This window comes from Oryzias latipes, chromosome 4 (genome assembly GCF_053564925.1).
Source record: "Oryzias latipes strain Hd-rR chromosome 4, Olatipes_Hd-rR_3.1".
Taxonomy (NCBI): domain Eukaryota; kingdom Metazoa; phylum Chordata; class Actinopteri; order Beloniformes; family Adrianichthyidae; genus Oryzias; species Oryzias latipes.
Genome location: NC_136240.1, coordinates 13,684,940 through 13,702,328, shown reverse-complemented (window position 1 = coordinate 13,702,328; position 17,389 = coordinate 13,684,940). Strand labels below are relative to the sequence as shown.

The window sequence follows — 17,389 nt, the reverse complement described above, 5'->3', positions numbered from 1 at the left end:
CTAAAAAACCTTCAAGCTCTTTTTTGAAACCAGATACAATTTTAATTTTAATTATATTCAAATTTTAGTTAAGAAAATAAAAATAAAAAAGTAAAAGCTGTTAGGAAAAAAGTTAAACCCGGTTAGCTTGTAAGACAGTGAATAGAGCTCAAGGCGGTGCAACCATTTCCATCCCAAATATATTACTATGTATGCTTTTTTTGAAAAGACAAAAAATAAAGTGAAAAGAAAATAACCATTACTTGCGCTCCTGAAATTTGGACACTAGATGGTGCTGTTGTACCATGACTATAATTTTACTTTTTAAGAACCTTTGTTTTCAAGTCACTTATTTATAAAATATAGCAAACCTGTAAATTGCCAGTTTTTCCAGAACCTTTAGATAAAATAAAAAATAATAAATTTTAAAAATGCAAAAAGAAATGTAGGCGCATACCTTCAGTTTCTGTAACCGTTTTTCCTAATCAAACAAAAAATGACAATATTTTTTGAAAGCTGCCAAATCTACATAAGATTTATTTCTTTGCAACATCAAGTTCATAAGAGCAATAACAAAAGACAGCAGGAAATTATTTATCTCAAAACATGTTTAATTTTGTACAAGAGTAAAGTCATCTCACAGAGACTGCTTTGGATTACATAGAATGCAAATAAATATATTTTGATATATTTAGGACCATAATAGAATTAAGGACATTAACGACCGGTACAAAATTATTTACACTCTGAATAGTGCAAAACCACCTAAATGCAGCCCTCATCCAGTCACGAGGACAGTAGGTGTGTGCGCTGCCCCCTGGTGGGAGGGAGGAGTGTCAACATTGCAGAAGACTTTCTAGGGATGAATGGAGGCCAAAGTCGTCAACACGCCCCCATCCAAAGGAGCTTCTGCCACCAGGTTGGATCAGATATGTGGTTCAAATCAGTTTTCATAGTTATCAAAACCAGGAAGTAAGGAAACGCGAGCATTCGGAGAAAGTTGGTAAAGGTGCATTCAAGTCAGGGAAGACTTGACTCATCCGAACACGCATATTGAAAAAAAAAAAAAAAAAACATTTTGAAAAAACAAAAGATGTTCTGAATGTGAAATCAATAAAACTTGACTTTGATTAGACAAGCTGGATACAGGATGATGTGGACGCCACCCCGGAGTGAAAACAAAGATCTTAGCACCGTCAAATCTCACAGAATGCCAACTTTTGCCATTTCTTCCCCATCCAAACCAGGTGTGGGGGGGGGTTTGGACCCAACACATCATTTAAAGTGCGCTTGCTCTCTCTTTGAGCCGTTCTTTTCATTCCACTGTCTTTTTTTACATTTTCTTCTGATTTCAGCCCCAGCAAACATCAAGCTCCACTTATCAACACAAACACACAAAAATAAATGACATGTTTTTCCATGCATAACAGTTTGTTGCATATTGAAACTCGCTTTCGGACCATTTCTTTTGCTTTTAAAAACTTGGACCTCGCAGCACGGGGTTTTTTTTTTTAAGCTCCCAGCCCCTCAAACGTGACAATAGCGAGAACACATTTACAGTATCAGTCAAGTGTGTCGTTTCTGCAGACACATGCATTTGAAATATTTAATAGATGCTACTTAAAAACAACTTGAGGTTCTAAAAATGTCGTTTAGTTCTCATTCGGCCAGTCCAACAGGATCTTGGGAATCATTCTGCTAAACCGTGTGTAAAGAGGACATTTCTACACTTTTGAGACACAATAGAATAATTCAAATGCCTCTAAGACCACTTTGTCAAGATCTGTTGTACTAAGTATTTGTGCATTGATGATGCATTTATCCAGTGACGCCTGGATGGAGTATAACCTCGGATCATTAAACAGGTTTAAATCATGCCAAAGACAAAGAAAGTAATACTGCAGTGATCACTGATTGGAGAAAGAGAGAAAGGAGAAGACCTTTGGAAAAAGCAGCGAGCCCTCTGTGGGCTGATCTGCGTGGAAGAATCCCTTCGTCATCATTTCAACTCACATCTGATTAGAGAGATAAGACCGATGTGAAGGACGCAAATCTGAGAGAAAAAACCGAGATTGGGACAGGACTGAGTGTGCAGCTCAGAGATGGGGTGTTACGTACAGACAGAAATGTTATCTCTGTGCACTCATGCAAAAGACATGCGCCGTGTGCATCTTTGGCTACGCTTAGCACTACGTCTCCAGTGTTGAGGTGCAGCAAAAGGCGCTACAGCCGCCGATGCTGGCTCGATATAGCCCTGTTTATATGCATGCTCAGGAAGAAGAGGGGCAAAAAGAGGTTTGTGCAAAGTGCCCATCAACTTGGCTTGTGTGGCAGCTTGCAGAGTCTGAGCCCCTTGGCTTTGGTTCAACGGACGCGCTGCAACCAGGCAGCGCCCAGAATACATTTGGCTTGGCTGCGTGGACGCCAGCCGTGGCGTGTCAATCTGTTCTCTGAACCAAGAGGAAGCATAGCCCTTCAAGTCATCTCTAAAATTGCACAAGTTCTTCCACATAACAGCACAGGTCATAGAGAGAGGAGTTGGAAAACCACTGCAGTTAGCCCTCCAGGTTCCGTCAGAAGGAGCCCAACTTATCTTCCAGTCATGAGTCAACCAATCTCTCCTTCAGTCATCCAGTGTTACGTGTCTTTGTGATACCTGTCGAGACAGAGGACAGCAGTGAGGAGCGGCACAAACCACACTCCAAGATATTCAGTTACTTGACAAGAAGGCGGCACCCGTGACATGAATTTTCCATTTTCTTGAAAGTGGTTAGGAGTTTAGAAAAATGAATTAAAAAAAAGAAGATCATCATCATAAGCCCAACTGGAAAAGAAGGGTTTTTGAAAACCCTCTGATCTTGTTTCATCTTCGCATGTTGTTTGAGTGTCAAAAAAATAAAACAGTTCTCAAATTCTATAGTTCAATTTAAAGATCAAATAGTGAACAAATTCAAAGAGTCTGCTGTTTCATATGGTGAAACTGTTTTGCAAGGAGCAAAGAAAACCACCGTGCTCTACACTTCCTGTCTTCAAGTGCATTTCTCAAACAAGCGACCGAGTTTGTTCTAAAAAAGTCAAGAGCTGTGGTTTGAGATGCTGTGAATATTCCTCTGCCTAAAATGAAGGTTTGCTTTTGCTAAGAAGACCAAAAAAAAAAAAAAAAAGAAACAACTCAGGACAGTTTTGCATTTTATCCTGATTCAAATAAAACTAACGCAGTAGAGCAAATTTTATCAGATGACTTAGAAGGACTTTTGGAACAAACAGGTTGTTCTGCATCCGACTAAATGTATCATTCTTGATAAAAATTGCTGAAACAGCAGAAACAAACGCTACCTGCTGTGTAAGGTGAACTCCGGCAGCGCACCGAGCGACGTGAGCTGTTCCTCCAGAGCAAAAATACGCAGACCGATGTAGCCTGAAGACAACAGCAGCAGCACAACCCTGCAGGACACACACTTCTGTTAACTTCCATCCCAGAAAAGAGAATAAAACCGCCGAGATAAAAGAGGGTCGCTCACAAAATCAAGTAGATAAAGAGGAGGGTGTTGAGGGTGCTGGCCTCTCTCTGAACCAGCAGAGACTTTGCTTTTTCAAACGCATTCCACACAAAAGATCCACCTGAAAGACAAACGGGAAACTCGGATGTCATGGATCAGGTTCCACCATTACTTTGCTGCTCATTTCTCTGGCACTTGGAGATTTACTTTACCACAGCTAGAAATACAATCGAGTTAACGAGGACGTCAGACGACGCATTTATACTAAGACAATCCATATAAACAGGAGATATCATAATAAATGTTTACCAATGGGGGAATTACCTGAGTCGGAGGACTCCTCTGAGGATAAGCTATCATTTTGCTGCTTGTGCAGGCTGCTGAAAGTTGAGCTACTGCTGTGAGGTGAAGCTTCTACAAAGAGAAAGCAGAAGAAGAAAAAAAAAAGTCATCTTTTCATAATTAATGTCCAGACATTCATATATATGTATATATAGAGTCATTTTTCCCACACTTCAGGGGGTTTTTTTTGGGGGTCAAATGAAAATGGCTGCCTGAAATTCTTACTTCTCTGCAGAGGCTGCTCCTGTACAGACTGACTTTCTGAGCTATCTATCTGGTCGAAGCTGTCATCCAAACTGGACAGGCTGGAGTTCTGTAGACATAAAGGCAAAGAGGATAAATATGCTACAACTCCAGTTATTTTCTTGGACTTTTAACCAAGATGTCTTACTTCAAGTTTGCTCTTTTCAAAGCTGTTTTCGCCTGAGGAGAAGAGCGGGCTGCTGTTTGTGCTGGCGTCCTGTCATTAAAATAAAGAAAAATAAAAAACATTCATTATAGGACATGATATAAACCCAAAGAAGATCTGACAGACTGAAAATGTCACATACATATGCTGTGGGCTATCATATTTGAAAAGAAAAGAAAAAACTGCCAGCCAGCAATGCTAGTGCTGTGCGGTTGGGTTTGTGTGCTTTGAAGCCATGTTTTACATTTCTATCACTTGTTGGCTTAGTGAAGTGTGTCTAGCTTTTGAGTGGCCTGCTAGCGTTTGATCCAAGTCACTCACCTCTACCTGAGGACAGACGGAGCAAAGCAGTTGGTAACACGACTCTCTGTTCCGCAGCGACACAAAGAGATACTGGACAATGAGAGGGAATCAGGAATATTAGTGGTTTGTTTGCAGGCATTCCTAGATTACAAAGAGACTGTCAGATTTTATTTCAACTATAGCAACGCTCAGGATTTTTTGAAAAAAAAGACGAGTGATTTTACATGGAGCTCAATACTAACTGGAGCAGCCTTAATGAATGTTTAATCGACGTCTGACAGACTGACCTTGAGCCCTTCAGTGGTGCGAATGGACAGGGCGTTGGGGACCAGCAAAGCCGTGTTCTGCTTCTTCACTATGTGGATGGAGGAAACTGGAACCACCACCTGCAGAAACCACAGCCCCAACACAACAACAAGACTCAGATCCCACTTCGGGCAAACTGAAATCAGAAGCAGGACAGGACTAGGCTCCTGGCTACCTTTGTTTCCTTGAGCAGAACAGAGGAATAGAAGCAGGCGTGGGTGTCGGTGATGTACAGCCGACCGTGGTACGGCACTTCCCTCTGCAGCGCACAGATGTATGCTGGGAGGAAAAAAAAGAATGAACTTTCAGCCTAAAAAAGAAACTTATTTTTGTTCAGTCTACTTCTAGCTTATTTCCATTTTCCTACCGTGAATCAAGTCTTCGCTGTCGGGAATGTCAGGAAACAACTTGTGGAATGTCTTGTTGTGCTTGGTGAAACTCTGAAAAAAACAACAAGATTTCTTTTAAATGATATAGATTAGATTACTATTTAGTCAGGAATTGCAGTTAAAGTGGGGCTGGGCTTACGCTTTTTGTGCCAGGCAGCTCCGGTTTTTCAAAGCTTTTGCTGTCAACATCAAATGTTTGGGACCTGCAGAAACGTAAAAGCATGACCGTTACCGTGGTTTGAAACAAAAACAAAAGTGCAATCAGGTTTTGCCGTTAGGATAAAATATAAACAAACTGTCCAGTTAAAGATGTACAGATCAAATAAATGTCAAACTATCTTTCCTGAACTCAGCTAACAACTTAGGTTTTTTTTTATTATAACGGTTTAAATTCAACTTGGCACAAATAAAAACCTGCTTTTAAAGCTTGGCCTCAGCATGTTTGTTTTCTATTAATCAGTTTAAAAAAATTTTTTGGGGATTTCTCCAGCAACAAGGAGTATTTATCAGCAGAAATCCATGTTTGTGACATAGTTCTGCATTTTCTTTATAGCATAAAACGTCACCTTATTTTTGAGCAAACGACCATCATGTGAGAATTCGGTCAGCTTTCATTGGCTGTGAAGTCATGTGCGTCCCAACTGAATAATGACTGGGAGTCAGATGGGGTCTTGTGACGGATGTTATGAATGGCTGCAAGTCTTCAGCGTTCAACTCTGAAGGTTTCTCGTGGTGTAAATGAAACTTGCAGACTTGGTGAGTGTTTCATGGCGGCAACGCGCTCGTATTTTGAAATTACCTGACTGCTACTTGTCTGGTGAGGGCTTTGTGCTGCTGCTGGATCTCCAGCTGAGCCGCCTCCAGACTTAAGGCTTTCCTCGCCTCCACCTTCTTGATGCTGGCATTGCTCTGGCTGCTCTTGCTTATTTTTGCTTTGGCCGGCAGCCCTCCACCACTGCTCTCCACTGGATAATTACTGGAGAAAGGAGAGATGGAATTTAAAAAAACATGTTTTATCATATTTCAGACTTTTAAGAAAAGCAGAACTTGAGGTTCCACCTGAAGAAATGAAAATTGTTATCCGTTTTCGACAGACATTTCTTATTAAATCTGTATAAAACTTAAATAAATGATAATAATTTAACAACCAGATATTTTCATTTGCTGTTACTGTTTTCCAACTGTTCTTTGCAACTTAATAAATGTTAAGTTTCACACAGCTTTGGTCTTGAATCATTTGCAAGAGAAACGTAATAAACAGACCGCTTTCTACTCAGATCAAAGCAGAAAATGACAAAGAGATGTATTGGACATACTATGCTCTTATCTTTACAATGTGCTGGAAATGGCATTTTACCAAATAAAAATCTGTATAGATACATGTTGCATCAAGGACATCACTTAACAAACACACATCTGTGAGGGCTGCTTGACGGACAGCACAAAAATGACAACAATCTGTAAAAAGCTCAGATAATTCCAGTTAAACTCGACTTCAAATACACCAAAGGAGCAAAAAAGTTTTTAAAAATACTGAGAGAACACCAAGTCCGTCAAGAAAACAATCAAACAAATCCACTGATTTATGAAACACAATCTATGAAGATTACAAGAAATCTAAGAGGAATTATCCTTTAAGTTGAACCCAGACACCCAAGTGCTGAAACACGAAAAACAAAAAGTTCTTACCTGCTAATTTTAACTCGCTTTGATGTGCGGAAATTTATATACCTACTGACAGTAGGCATTTCCTAATTTTAAATATACTGAAAAAGAGAGCTCTAACCAGCTGCTGACTATAAACTGAGCTGCCTTGAGTTAAAAAAAAAAAGAAAAAAAAGATTCCAAAGAAAATTCACAAAAATAAAACCATATTTTTCTACTTAATGAGTGGTCCCAGGTCGGTTATGGAGATATAAGCGTGTCCCGCATCGTCCCACATCCTGAGAAAGAAAGCAACGGCTGTTTTTCAGACTACCGTAAATGTAGAGTTTAGAGGAAGCCACTTTGTTAGGAGTGAGTGGTGTGACACTCCGTAGCTGCTGACGTGGAGCTCTGTCCCTCCCCCATGACCAAATAAGCATGGAAGGACCAGCCTCCCTTACACAAACACACAAAGAGCACATGAGAGCCGACCTGTTCAGAAAAAAACAGATCCTGTCCTCTGACAAAAAACAAAACTATCTTAACTATATTTACTGCAGAGAAAAATGACACAACTTGGCTAAAGAGAAAGAGAACCTCTGAAAAAGTCATGCAGCAAACTGTTGTGCCTGAGGTTGTTTTGACTAACGTCTTACTGGTTGAGTTATAACCGCTTTTTGCAAGAAAATGATGAAATAGACAGAGAAAAGGTGATTCAAGCCCTTCCTCGGAAAGTAGCTGCTGCTTTGCTCAATTTAAGTAGTTCAAAAAGTGGAAGCCATGAGCAAAAAACAGCAAACATCAGGACCTAAACTCCTAAAAATTTGATATAACTTTGTTGGTTCTTGCTCCAGCAACATTCAAATCCAAACTCTATAAGCAAACAAGGGAGATTTGACATGACAAGACAAAAATACATTTTCGAGCTGGGATTCAGCATAAATAACGCTAAGCTTTATAAACAATTCAAATATTTCCATAATTCTTCTTCTTTCTCTTTCGGCTTTTCCCATCAGGGGTCGCCACAGCGAATCATCCTTTTCCACCTCACTCTATCATGGACATCTTCTACCCTAACATTAGCCAACTTCATGTCCTCTGTTAAGACATCCATATATCTCCTCTTTGGCCGTCCTCTTGCCCTCCTGCCAGGCAGCTCCATCTCCAACATCCTTCTACCAATATATCCACTATCCCTCCTCTGAACATGTCCAAACCATCTCAGTCTGGCTTCTCTGACTTTGTCGCTAACACAGGCAACATGAGCCGTCCCTCTGATGTACTCGTTCCTTATCCTGTCTAACCTGGTCACTCCTAAGGAGAACCTCAACATCGTCATCTCCGCTACCTCCATCTCAGCCTCTTGTCTCTGTCTCACTGCTACCGTCTCTAACCCATAGAGCAGAGCTGGTCTCACCACTGTCTTGTACACCTTTCCTTTGAGTCTTGCTGACACTCTTCTGTCACACAACACTCCTGACACTTTCCTCCAACCGCTCCAACCTGCCTGCACTCGCCTCTTCACCTCTTTTCCACACTCCCCATCACACTGAACTGTTGACCCCAAGTACTTAAACTCCTGCACCTTCTTCACCTCAACCCCCGGTAACCTAACGCTTCTACCTTGATCCCTCTCGTTCAGACACATGTATTCTGTCTTACTACGACTGACCTTCATGCCTCTTCTTTCCAGAGCAAACCTCCACCTCTCTAGCTGTTCCTCCACCTGCTCTCTACTCTCACTGCAAATTACAATGTCATCCGCAAACATCATTGTCCAGGGAGATTCCTGTCTTACCTCGTCTGTCAGCCTGTCCATCAGCATAGCAAACAAAAAAGGACTCAAAGCTGATCCTTGGTGTAGTCCCACCTCCACCTTGAACTCCTCTGTCTGACCTACAGCACATCTCACCACCGTCATACTTCTCTCATACATGTCCTGAACTACTCTGACATACTTCTCTGCCACTCCAGACGACCTCATACAGTACCACAGCTCCTCCCTCGGCACCCTGTCATATGCCTTCTCTAAATCTACGAACACACAATGCAGCTCCTTCTGACCTTCTCTGTACTTTTCCATCAACATTCTCAAAGCAAAAATGGCATCAGTGGTGCTCTTACGGGGCATGAAACCATACTGCTGCTCACAAATCTCCACCTTCTTCCTAAGCCTGGCTTCCACTACTCTTTCCCACAGCTTCATTGTGTGGCTCATCAACTTTATTCCTCTATAGTTGCTGCAGTTCTGCGTGTCACCCTTGTTCTTAAAGATCGGAACCAGAACGCTTCTCCTCCATTCCTCAGGCATCTTCTCACTCTCTAAAATCCTATTGAACAACCTCGTTAGAAATTCCACTGCTGTCTCTCCTAAGCACTTCCATACCTCCACAGGTACGTCATCAGGACCAACGGCCTTTCCGCTCTTCATCCTTTTCAGAGCCTTCCTAACCTCATCCTTTCCAATCTCTGCTACTTCCTGCTCCACAACAACCACATCTTCCTCCCTTCTTTCCCTGTCATTTTCCACGTTCATCAGCTCCTCAAAATACTCCTTCCATCTTTTCTGTACACTCTCCTGGGTTGTTAGCACCTTTCCATCTCTGTCCTTAATCACCCTTATCTGTAGCACGTCCTTCCCATTTCTGTCTCTCTGTCTGGCTAGCCTGTACAAGTCCTTCTCTCCTTCCTTTGTGTCTAGCCTGTCATATAGCTCATCGTAAGCTTTCTGTTTGGCCTTTGCCACCTCTCTCTTCACTCTACGCTGCGCTTCCTTGTACTCCTGTCTACATTCCTCAGTCCTTTCTACATCCCACTTCTTTTTAGCCAACCTCTTCCTCTGGACGCATTCCTGTACTTCCTCATTCCACCACCAAGTCTCTTTACCGTCTTTCCTCTTTCCAGATGACACACCTAGCACCTTCCTACCTGTTTCCCTGATAATCTCTGCTGTAGTTTCCCAGTCATCTGGAAGCTCATCCTGACCACCCAGGACCTGTCTCAACATCTGCCTAAATTCCTCACAAGTTTCTTCATTCTGTAGCTTCCACCACTTGGTCTTCTTTTCTGTTTTCCCTCTCTTCTTCTTCCTGACCTCCAGAGTCATTTTACACACCACCATGCGGTGCTGTCTGGCTACACTCTCTCCTACTACCACTTTGCAGTCATTAACCTCTCTCAAATGACCTCGTCTATATTTGTCTTTTAATATTTCCATAATTAAAAGACAAAATAATTTGCATTCTTGGGTGTTCTAAATAGATTTTTTAAACGTCTGTTTAGGAATCTTGAAACTAACTGTCCCATTCAAGCTTTCACAATGTCTGAAAAGGTGACTCTTTGACTAATACTGAAACAATCGTTCCTAATCAATTTGAGGCAGATCGCTTTAAAACCGGTTTCTCTGGAAGTGTTGTGTGTGTAGGAAAAGCTTCCCGCTTTTTAGGCTGTAAAATAAAGATTTGAAATGAAAAACTTCTAAAAATTAAAAAGGGGACAAAAAGATTTTGGCAGGTGCTGTTTTTCAGCACAAAGAAGACATTTACCGGTATATTCTTTACATGGATCAGAGAAAAACAGGCCCATGGGTAAAATGGAAACCAGATCGGTTTCGAAATGACCCGTTTGCTCTCATCAGAAGGAAAAAAGAAAGAGTGAAGGTGTGTTTGAACTCTAACCTACTTTCCCAACAAGGTGTGTGTCGTAAAAAAAAAAAAATCATGAAAAGGTTTTATACGTATAAAAAAAAAAGTACGGTCTTATTCTTTTCCCATCAGACAATTCAAAACAAGTCAGAACTACTCGATTATAACAGATGAAGGATTGAATTTATCACAAGCACAAGTTGTGTCGTGTCTAAAAGATAAACAAGATCCTCACTAAATGTCATGTTCTGTCACATTTAATAACAAACACTTTGATATTACTTCTTTATCTGGATTTGTTCCGGTAAAAACTTTTGGCTAAAATATATAAAGTGAAGGAGCTTTAAAGTCACCCCAATGCATGAAGATACAATCTGTCCGGATCTTTGGTTTATTAGAGTTAATAATAATGTCAAAAGTTTGTGGGAAAATGTTTCTAATCCAAAGTAAACATTGGTACACATAAGACAAAAAATAGAATATTTTGCCTTAGGGAGAGTACTTCTTTTATGTCTTTTTTTTTATTTTGGATTTAGCATTCCTGTTTGATCAATTTTCACTTGTTGGTCTTGATAGCTTTGCTTTGACTTACGTAATTTGAGAAGTTCTGGGTGAAATGAATACCTCAGCTAATGAGTTCAGCCTACCTCTTTGGATCCAGAGAACAAGAAAAATCCTCATCATCACTTTGTGGATTCATCAACTCCTTACTCTTCTCCATAACTAAAAATCTCTTTTCCACGTTCCTTCAAAAGGTTCTTCAACAAGAATGAGGTAGCAAATGAAAAGCACCTCTCACACCTCGCCCCAAACGCCAGCTCAGATGGGACTAAAGGTCTTTTTTACTGCAGCTGCCACAGCATAAAAAGTAGCATAAAGATCATGTCACCACAGGAAAAGGGCCAGATAAAAATTGACAAGCACAAGAACTGAATTGATTTGAAGCCCAAAATCCTTTTCCAGCCCCAATCCTTTCTGGTCTAGCCTTAAGGTTTGTTGACATGGAAACAGTTACCAGTGGGGAACAGAGTTCTATTCTAGATTCTAAACTAGAAAACCTGACCACTTTATTCAAAGCCCCATTCTCAATGACAACAAGGAGATGGATAGAAAAGCAGCCGAGACAATAAACATGACAAAGACCGGCTTAGCCCTTTGTGGAGAAGAGAAATGTGACTTTAGAAAGCAAGGCCGGTTGTTTGACTTCCATAAAAATGTAAAGCAATGGAAAAAAAGCATCAGGTCAATGAAGTGCAAACTTATAAATGCACTGAACTGAGCCATATCGCCATTAGCAGTTTATTTTCATACCCATGACATCACCACACACAGACCAGAGATAGTCCAAACATGACATGTGACTTTTTTCAGTTATCAATTACTCCTCTTGTCTTACAGTCGCATGATGGAAACAAATGATGAACATCACAAGTTTTTTAGAAACCAATCTGACCTAGATTAGAATATGAAAGACTACTCATGTGCCTAAAGCCTCATAGAACCACTTAGCCACATAAAATGATGGCTGTCATTGACATTAACATGTGAACAGAAACCCAATTTCTCCCCTCAAATCAGTCCTCAAGCAATATAAACTTCAAACCAACATTCCATGCTAAAAATGGAGATAAAACCAATTATAGATTAAGGACATGCCCCAGCAATATGATGCCCTTTAGCCAGGAAAAGTTCAAACATTCCTTGAATGCCAACAGCTTATAACAGAGTAACTGTGACATCATAGACTGACTTTATTCAACACAACTACACCTAAGTGTCCATTACACTATTACTATTACTAATTATGTTATGCAATGATTATAGGGAGGTGAAAGATCACTTCTTTTATTTGTGTAACTAATACAGCATGAACAAAGATCTATTGAATCATTTAAAAATACCGTTTTTAAAAATAAAACTTTTCAGCACTTTTAAGAACCTGGGGCTAGTTTATCTACCAAAAACCATCTCAGTCAGCAGAAAGAAAGTCCTTTAGGGTATAAAAACCCAAATGCTTTTACTTTTCTTCCCCAGATGATCCCAAGAGTCCCAATACAGACGTCAAACAGTCAGCTGGTCTGCAGTGCTGGAACATTTAAGCTAAAAGTGCTTCTATGCAAAACACTCTTCTATATCTGGATCATCTGCTTTGACAACGTGAGTCCCAGGTTCACATGTTCACACATTCATGTTCAGATGACTATTAACGTTCCTAGACTGTCGGTCTTTAAGATCTGGATGTGAGCACCATCTACAGGACAAACAAGCCGTGCTCGTCACATGACCCGCTGGCTTGTTTATCCCCTTAAGATATATTTATTTGAAAGAGGAGCAGCTGGTCTTTCAAAATACTTTCAATACTGTCAAAATACAAATATTACTGAAGTTTTTTTTAATTAATCAGGAACTTTAACACCAAACACATCTAACTTTATGTGCATTAAAGCTTTTAAAAAAAAAAACTATCCAGAATGAAAAAAAAAAACAACAAATTATAAACCAAAAGGTTTTGGATAGTCTTAGTTTAAAAAAAGAATTGCATGTTCATCTACAGTAAACATGTCTGAGTTTATACAGAGTAATCATTATGGGCAGGGAATGGAGCCAGCAATCAGAGAAAATAACAGCCTGTGGAGCACAGCAGCAAAGAAAGAAGTTCAAGCCAGTATCTATCTGTGTGCGCTTTTCTTTTTATTTTTGACTATGCCATAAAGATCAGTAATATCATTAGAAAAATAATCCTTTTCCGAAGATTAAGAACAAAAAGAATTCCCGAGTGAACTTTATCTGCCAGAAACTTCAAGCAGAACAGAGATTTTTTTATAAGCGTGTGTAAGGAAGTGTGTGTTTAACAGTGGGAAGTCATGTGGCCTTGCAAGTGCAGCATCTCCCTTGACCTTTTCTATAAACCTAGCATTAAGACAGAGGAGGTCTTTCTTCAAGGCCACCCTACCCCAAGGCCTGGCATACGCACAGGAGAAGAAAGGTCCAATGATTTGCTCTAGAAACAGATTTTGCACCCTCATAAAAAAATCCAGTTTGCAAGGAAATCATAAAGCAATTTAAAATTTAAAAAGTTGTGTCTATATTCAAGTAGAAGAACAAAAAAGCTTCTATAAAGCACTCGAGTTTAAAGAGATAAGTTGGCAGTAAATTGATGCGCTGATAACTCATTTAACAGTTTATCTAAAACTAATAAAGGATTAGGAAGACCACAGCAACAGATTGCATTTTATACAAACCTTTTGCAAAAAAAAACATTACAATTATAAAAATAAGACTCACAGTTCTCATATGACCTATTTCAGTTATCACTTTAAAAGATAGAGGATATCACCCCTAACCTAAAACTTTGATATCACGGGACTTAATGTAAACTAAACAATAATAATTAAACAAGAAAGACAAATACATTACACCAACAAAACAATCCAGTTATGAAACACAACATTTATTGCAGAGCAGTTTTTCAAAAGTTGTTCAAATTCTACTGGTCAATTTGTCCAGCCTCATGATCAGAGTGAGTCATTTCTAATCCCAACTGTAGAAAATCAAATGATATCAAATAAAACTAGACTGTAGAAATAAATGTCAGAGGAACTAGAGAGTAAAAAAATGAAACTGTCAAAAGGAGCATAACCTTTTTGTTGGCACTGGAACGATCATTAGCGTGTGCGTCTGGCAGAGGGAGCACAGCTTCAACCATAAACAGCCGGTTGACTCGCAACACTTTATTAAAAGATAAACATTCTGCAGTCTTAAATCTCAAACTCTTCTTTTTCTCTGGACAACATTAAATTATGGTCCAAAGAAGGCATTATGCTCCTTCTTAAGAGCATCTTCTGGGAGCCAACAGGACGCCTGCCCAGCTGCCACACCCAACATTCTGAGATCCTCCTTGACTTTACCTTCTCTTTACCAGGGAGTTTTTCTATGTGCATGTTATACAAACCTCTAGGGGGGAAAAAACATGCAAAAAAGTTCATAAGCAAATACTCAGCATTCAGAGCTGGTTTGCACTTGCTACAATGCACCGCTGTTTCATTGCAAGATGGCTGCAATGTTGGTCATACTGCTTCTAACTTTAGTATTTTAATTAGTAAACTTCATAAGATAATGACTACTAGATGACGCATTTAAAAGTTAAAGGCTTGCTACTTCCACAGTAAGTGAAGGCCTTGTATTTAATGATAATCAGTAGTTGACTTATTAGTGGCAGAGCTCTTACGCTCCACCAAATGGCTATCTAAGGAGAGGAAAACATCAGAGGTAAAGCTAACTGGAAGGGGCATACAATCAGGGAGATTCTTGATGTGCTTACAACACCATGTTCTACCTGTGGGCAACTTCTGATTCCTAAAAATAGAGGACACCGACTGCTGTGTACGTTTTCCAATGGATGCTATATAACTAGACACTAAAAGTGTGGATTCTGTTTTATGATTTAGTGGTTAAAGGCCTGAAAGTTGCTTACACACGCTTCTGAAAGCCTGCAAAGCTACGTTTGGACAGGATAATTCACTTTGTAGGCAGGCAAGATTAATAACAGACAGATGTGGATGACATAAGGACATTAATAATAATAATAATAATACATTTATAGTTGGGGCTTTAAAGTGTAATATTAAAATGCCCACAACAACATCTCTAAATCAACATTATTCTCTCTGATAATAAATCAGAGATTACCAGTACAATTACAAATCCCAATTTTTAGATTGGTTACACTTCATCCGCCATCACTGTCAGCTCGATCAATAGTAAGGCTTAACACAGGAGGACGTCGACAAACACGTCTAGTCCACACTGGTTTTAATTACATGTATAGATATTTATTAAATTAAGATATTTGTTTTAAAAAAATTTAGTAAATATCGAGCATATATGTGTATTTTATATGCATGGAGATAGTTTTGAAAATTGCTTAGTTTAAGTGGATACATTGGTCTAAAAAAACAAAACAAAAAAACAGACAAAAAAGCACACACCATTTAAATGACATCAAAAGCTAACTGCTAGCATGCTAGCAAACGCCATTGACTCAAGGATGCACTTCCTTCCGTATTTCTTCACCCATAAGCCCATATAAAAACACATTTCCCTGAATTATATTTAACTGTAATAAAGACAAGCTGACACTATAAAGATAGCAAGTATGTTGTCCGACTAGAAGCAGAAACCGTTAGCACATTATATTCTGGGTTGATGATGATGTTCGCCCGGCAGATAGATAGCGGTTCGGCTAAGCATACGAACAACTCACCTCTCCCTCATGAAGTGCTTTATTCTGACGATGGCCTTTTCGTCGATCTTGCGCAGGAAGGTTTTCAACCTCTCCCTTTTGTTTTCAAGCATTCTTCTCAGCCTGCCGGTTCGTGCAGAAACGACTCTCCACGCCAAACTACAACGGTATTCTTTACCATCAGCCTCTTTGCGTCCCCATCTCACTTCATCCTCGGCTGATAAGGATAATGATCCTAAATCGGACCAAGTTGGCCATCCAATCAGAATCGACAACAGGCGAAAGGAAAAATGGTCATGTCAGGTTGGTTATCCAATCAGAAGATAGTGGTTGGTTTCATGAGACCGCCCACTACCATATATGGTGTTAGGGCTGTCCCACTGTCTGCCACAGCTTGAGACCTATTTTTGAAGGCCTAACAGTGTTTCCTTCAAAACGTTTGTTTTTACTTATAAATAGCGTCTCGTGTGTGAAGAGGAACTCACCCATCAGTTATGCAATTATTTATATTGTGCCATATCACAATGAATTTCATTTTGTATTGAACAAATATTGTTATTATGCCTAAAAAACCTGGGTGTGGCCTTATTCTTTGATGTTTTGCATGCTGCATTTCCTCTACTGGAAAGGGGGCTAAATTTATTTGTATTGGGACAAAAAATAAGTCCTAATTGACCAGCCAAAAGCTGTACAAGCAGCCCTTTTATGACTAAAACCATTGCTAATAATAATAGGAAAAGATAATAGAGTTTTAGATTCACATTTTTATCACATTTTATGGTTACAGATGAGATTTTGAAAGTGCTTTCAGTTTTTTAAATGAACAATAACAGGAAACTTGTGAAGCATGTGGTCTTCGTTTCATATTGAAATGAGACTGAAAATAATTAAAGTAGGTATTGCGTTGATGAGTTATCCAAAGAAACACTGAATACTTTATTTAGTAAAAAGCCAAAACTTATCTTCCTTTAGTCAGATTATACAAAATATGGGAAGCAAAAACTGCCAACAATTCAATGTTCTGATCTAAAAAAAATTATAAAATTTTCTTTGCTCTCAAGTTACCAAGAGCTAACATTTAGTGCTTTCTTTAGTTCTGCCTGATAGACATAAAGAACTGCTGTAAAAAGTGACAAAAATACAACAGAATTTGAGGTCAATTTCAATTTTTTTAGGCTTAGCTGGCCAAACATCTCATTTTACTTTACCAATTTGTCACAGTTGGACTTAACTAATATTTAAAAGTTCTCTATTTAGAGAAGCCAGCATGTACATGCATAAAAAGCCTTATATTTCCTTATATTATATTTCCTCTCTGTGTGGTTCAGGCACTGCCATGCCTCCAGGAACAGAGAAGGCAGTGTGTTCCCACACAACAAGGCACACGCACAATCCTCCCACAATGCAGCCTGCACAAGCCACCATCCATTCTTGCCTTCTGTCCCAAGCATGAGCAATGACAGACGCCTCTGTGCTGACTCCTTCCAGTGGATGATGAATTATTGTGTGGCCAAAAAAGAGTCACCACTCAAAAGCGAAGGACAGCAGGTCACCTATTAAGTTAATATGAGTCAATTAGTCATACATTTGGGAAAATTTCAACTTATCCATTGTGAGGATCTGTTTTGCAA

At 39.5% G+C, this 17,389-nt stretch overlaps 1 protein-coding gene across 1 annotated transcript; it reads right to left on the bottom strand.

The window, feature by feature from the left end:
• Positions 1-572: 572 nt before the first annotated feature.
• si:zfos-943e10.1 (GRAM domain-containing protein 2B) lies at positions 573-16,055 on the bottom strand. The gene is made up of 13 exons (XM_011473956.4): positions 15,780-16,055; positions 6,028-6,204; positions 5,368-5,431; positions 5,207-5,279; positions 5,015-5,118; positions 4,821-4,919; positions 4,552-4,623; positions 4,213-4,281; positions 4,047-4,134; positions 3,804-3,893; positions 3,501-3,600; positions 3,316-3,423; positions 573-2,635 (listed from the first exon to the last, which is right to left on the bottom strand). Exons 1-13 carry the CDS (start codon positions 15,869-15,871, stop codon positions 2,617-2,619), a joined length of 1,155 nt encoding a protein of 384 aa, XP_011472258.1. The 5' UTR covers positions 15,872-16,055; the 3' UTR covers positions 573-2,616.
• Positions 16,056-17,389: the final 1,334 nt, after the last annotated feature.

Excerpts from the sequence above, each read along its gene's own strand:
- si:zfos-943e10.1 (XM_011473956.4), bottom strand. The coding sequence starts at position 15,871 with ATGCTTGAAAACAAAAGGGAGAGGTTGAAAACCTTCCTGCGCAAGATC. Across the intron at positions 5,119-5,206 it reads CAGCGAAGACTTGATTCACG|CATACATCTGTGCGCTGCAG; the intron begins GTAGGAAAATGG and ends TTTTCCTCCCAG. Across the intron at positions 3,601-3,803 it reads AGAGGAGTCCTCCGACTCAG|GTGGATCTTTTGTGTGGAAT; the intron begins GTAATTCCCCCA and ends TTTGTCTTTCAG.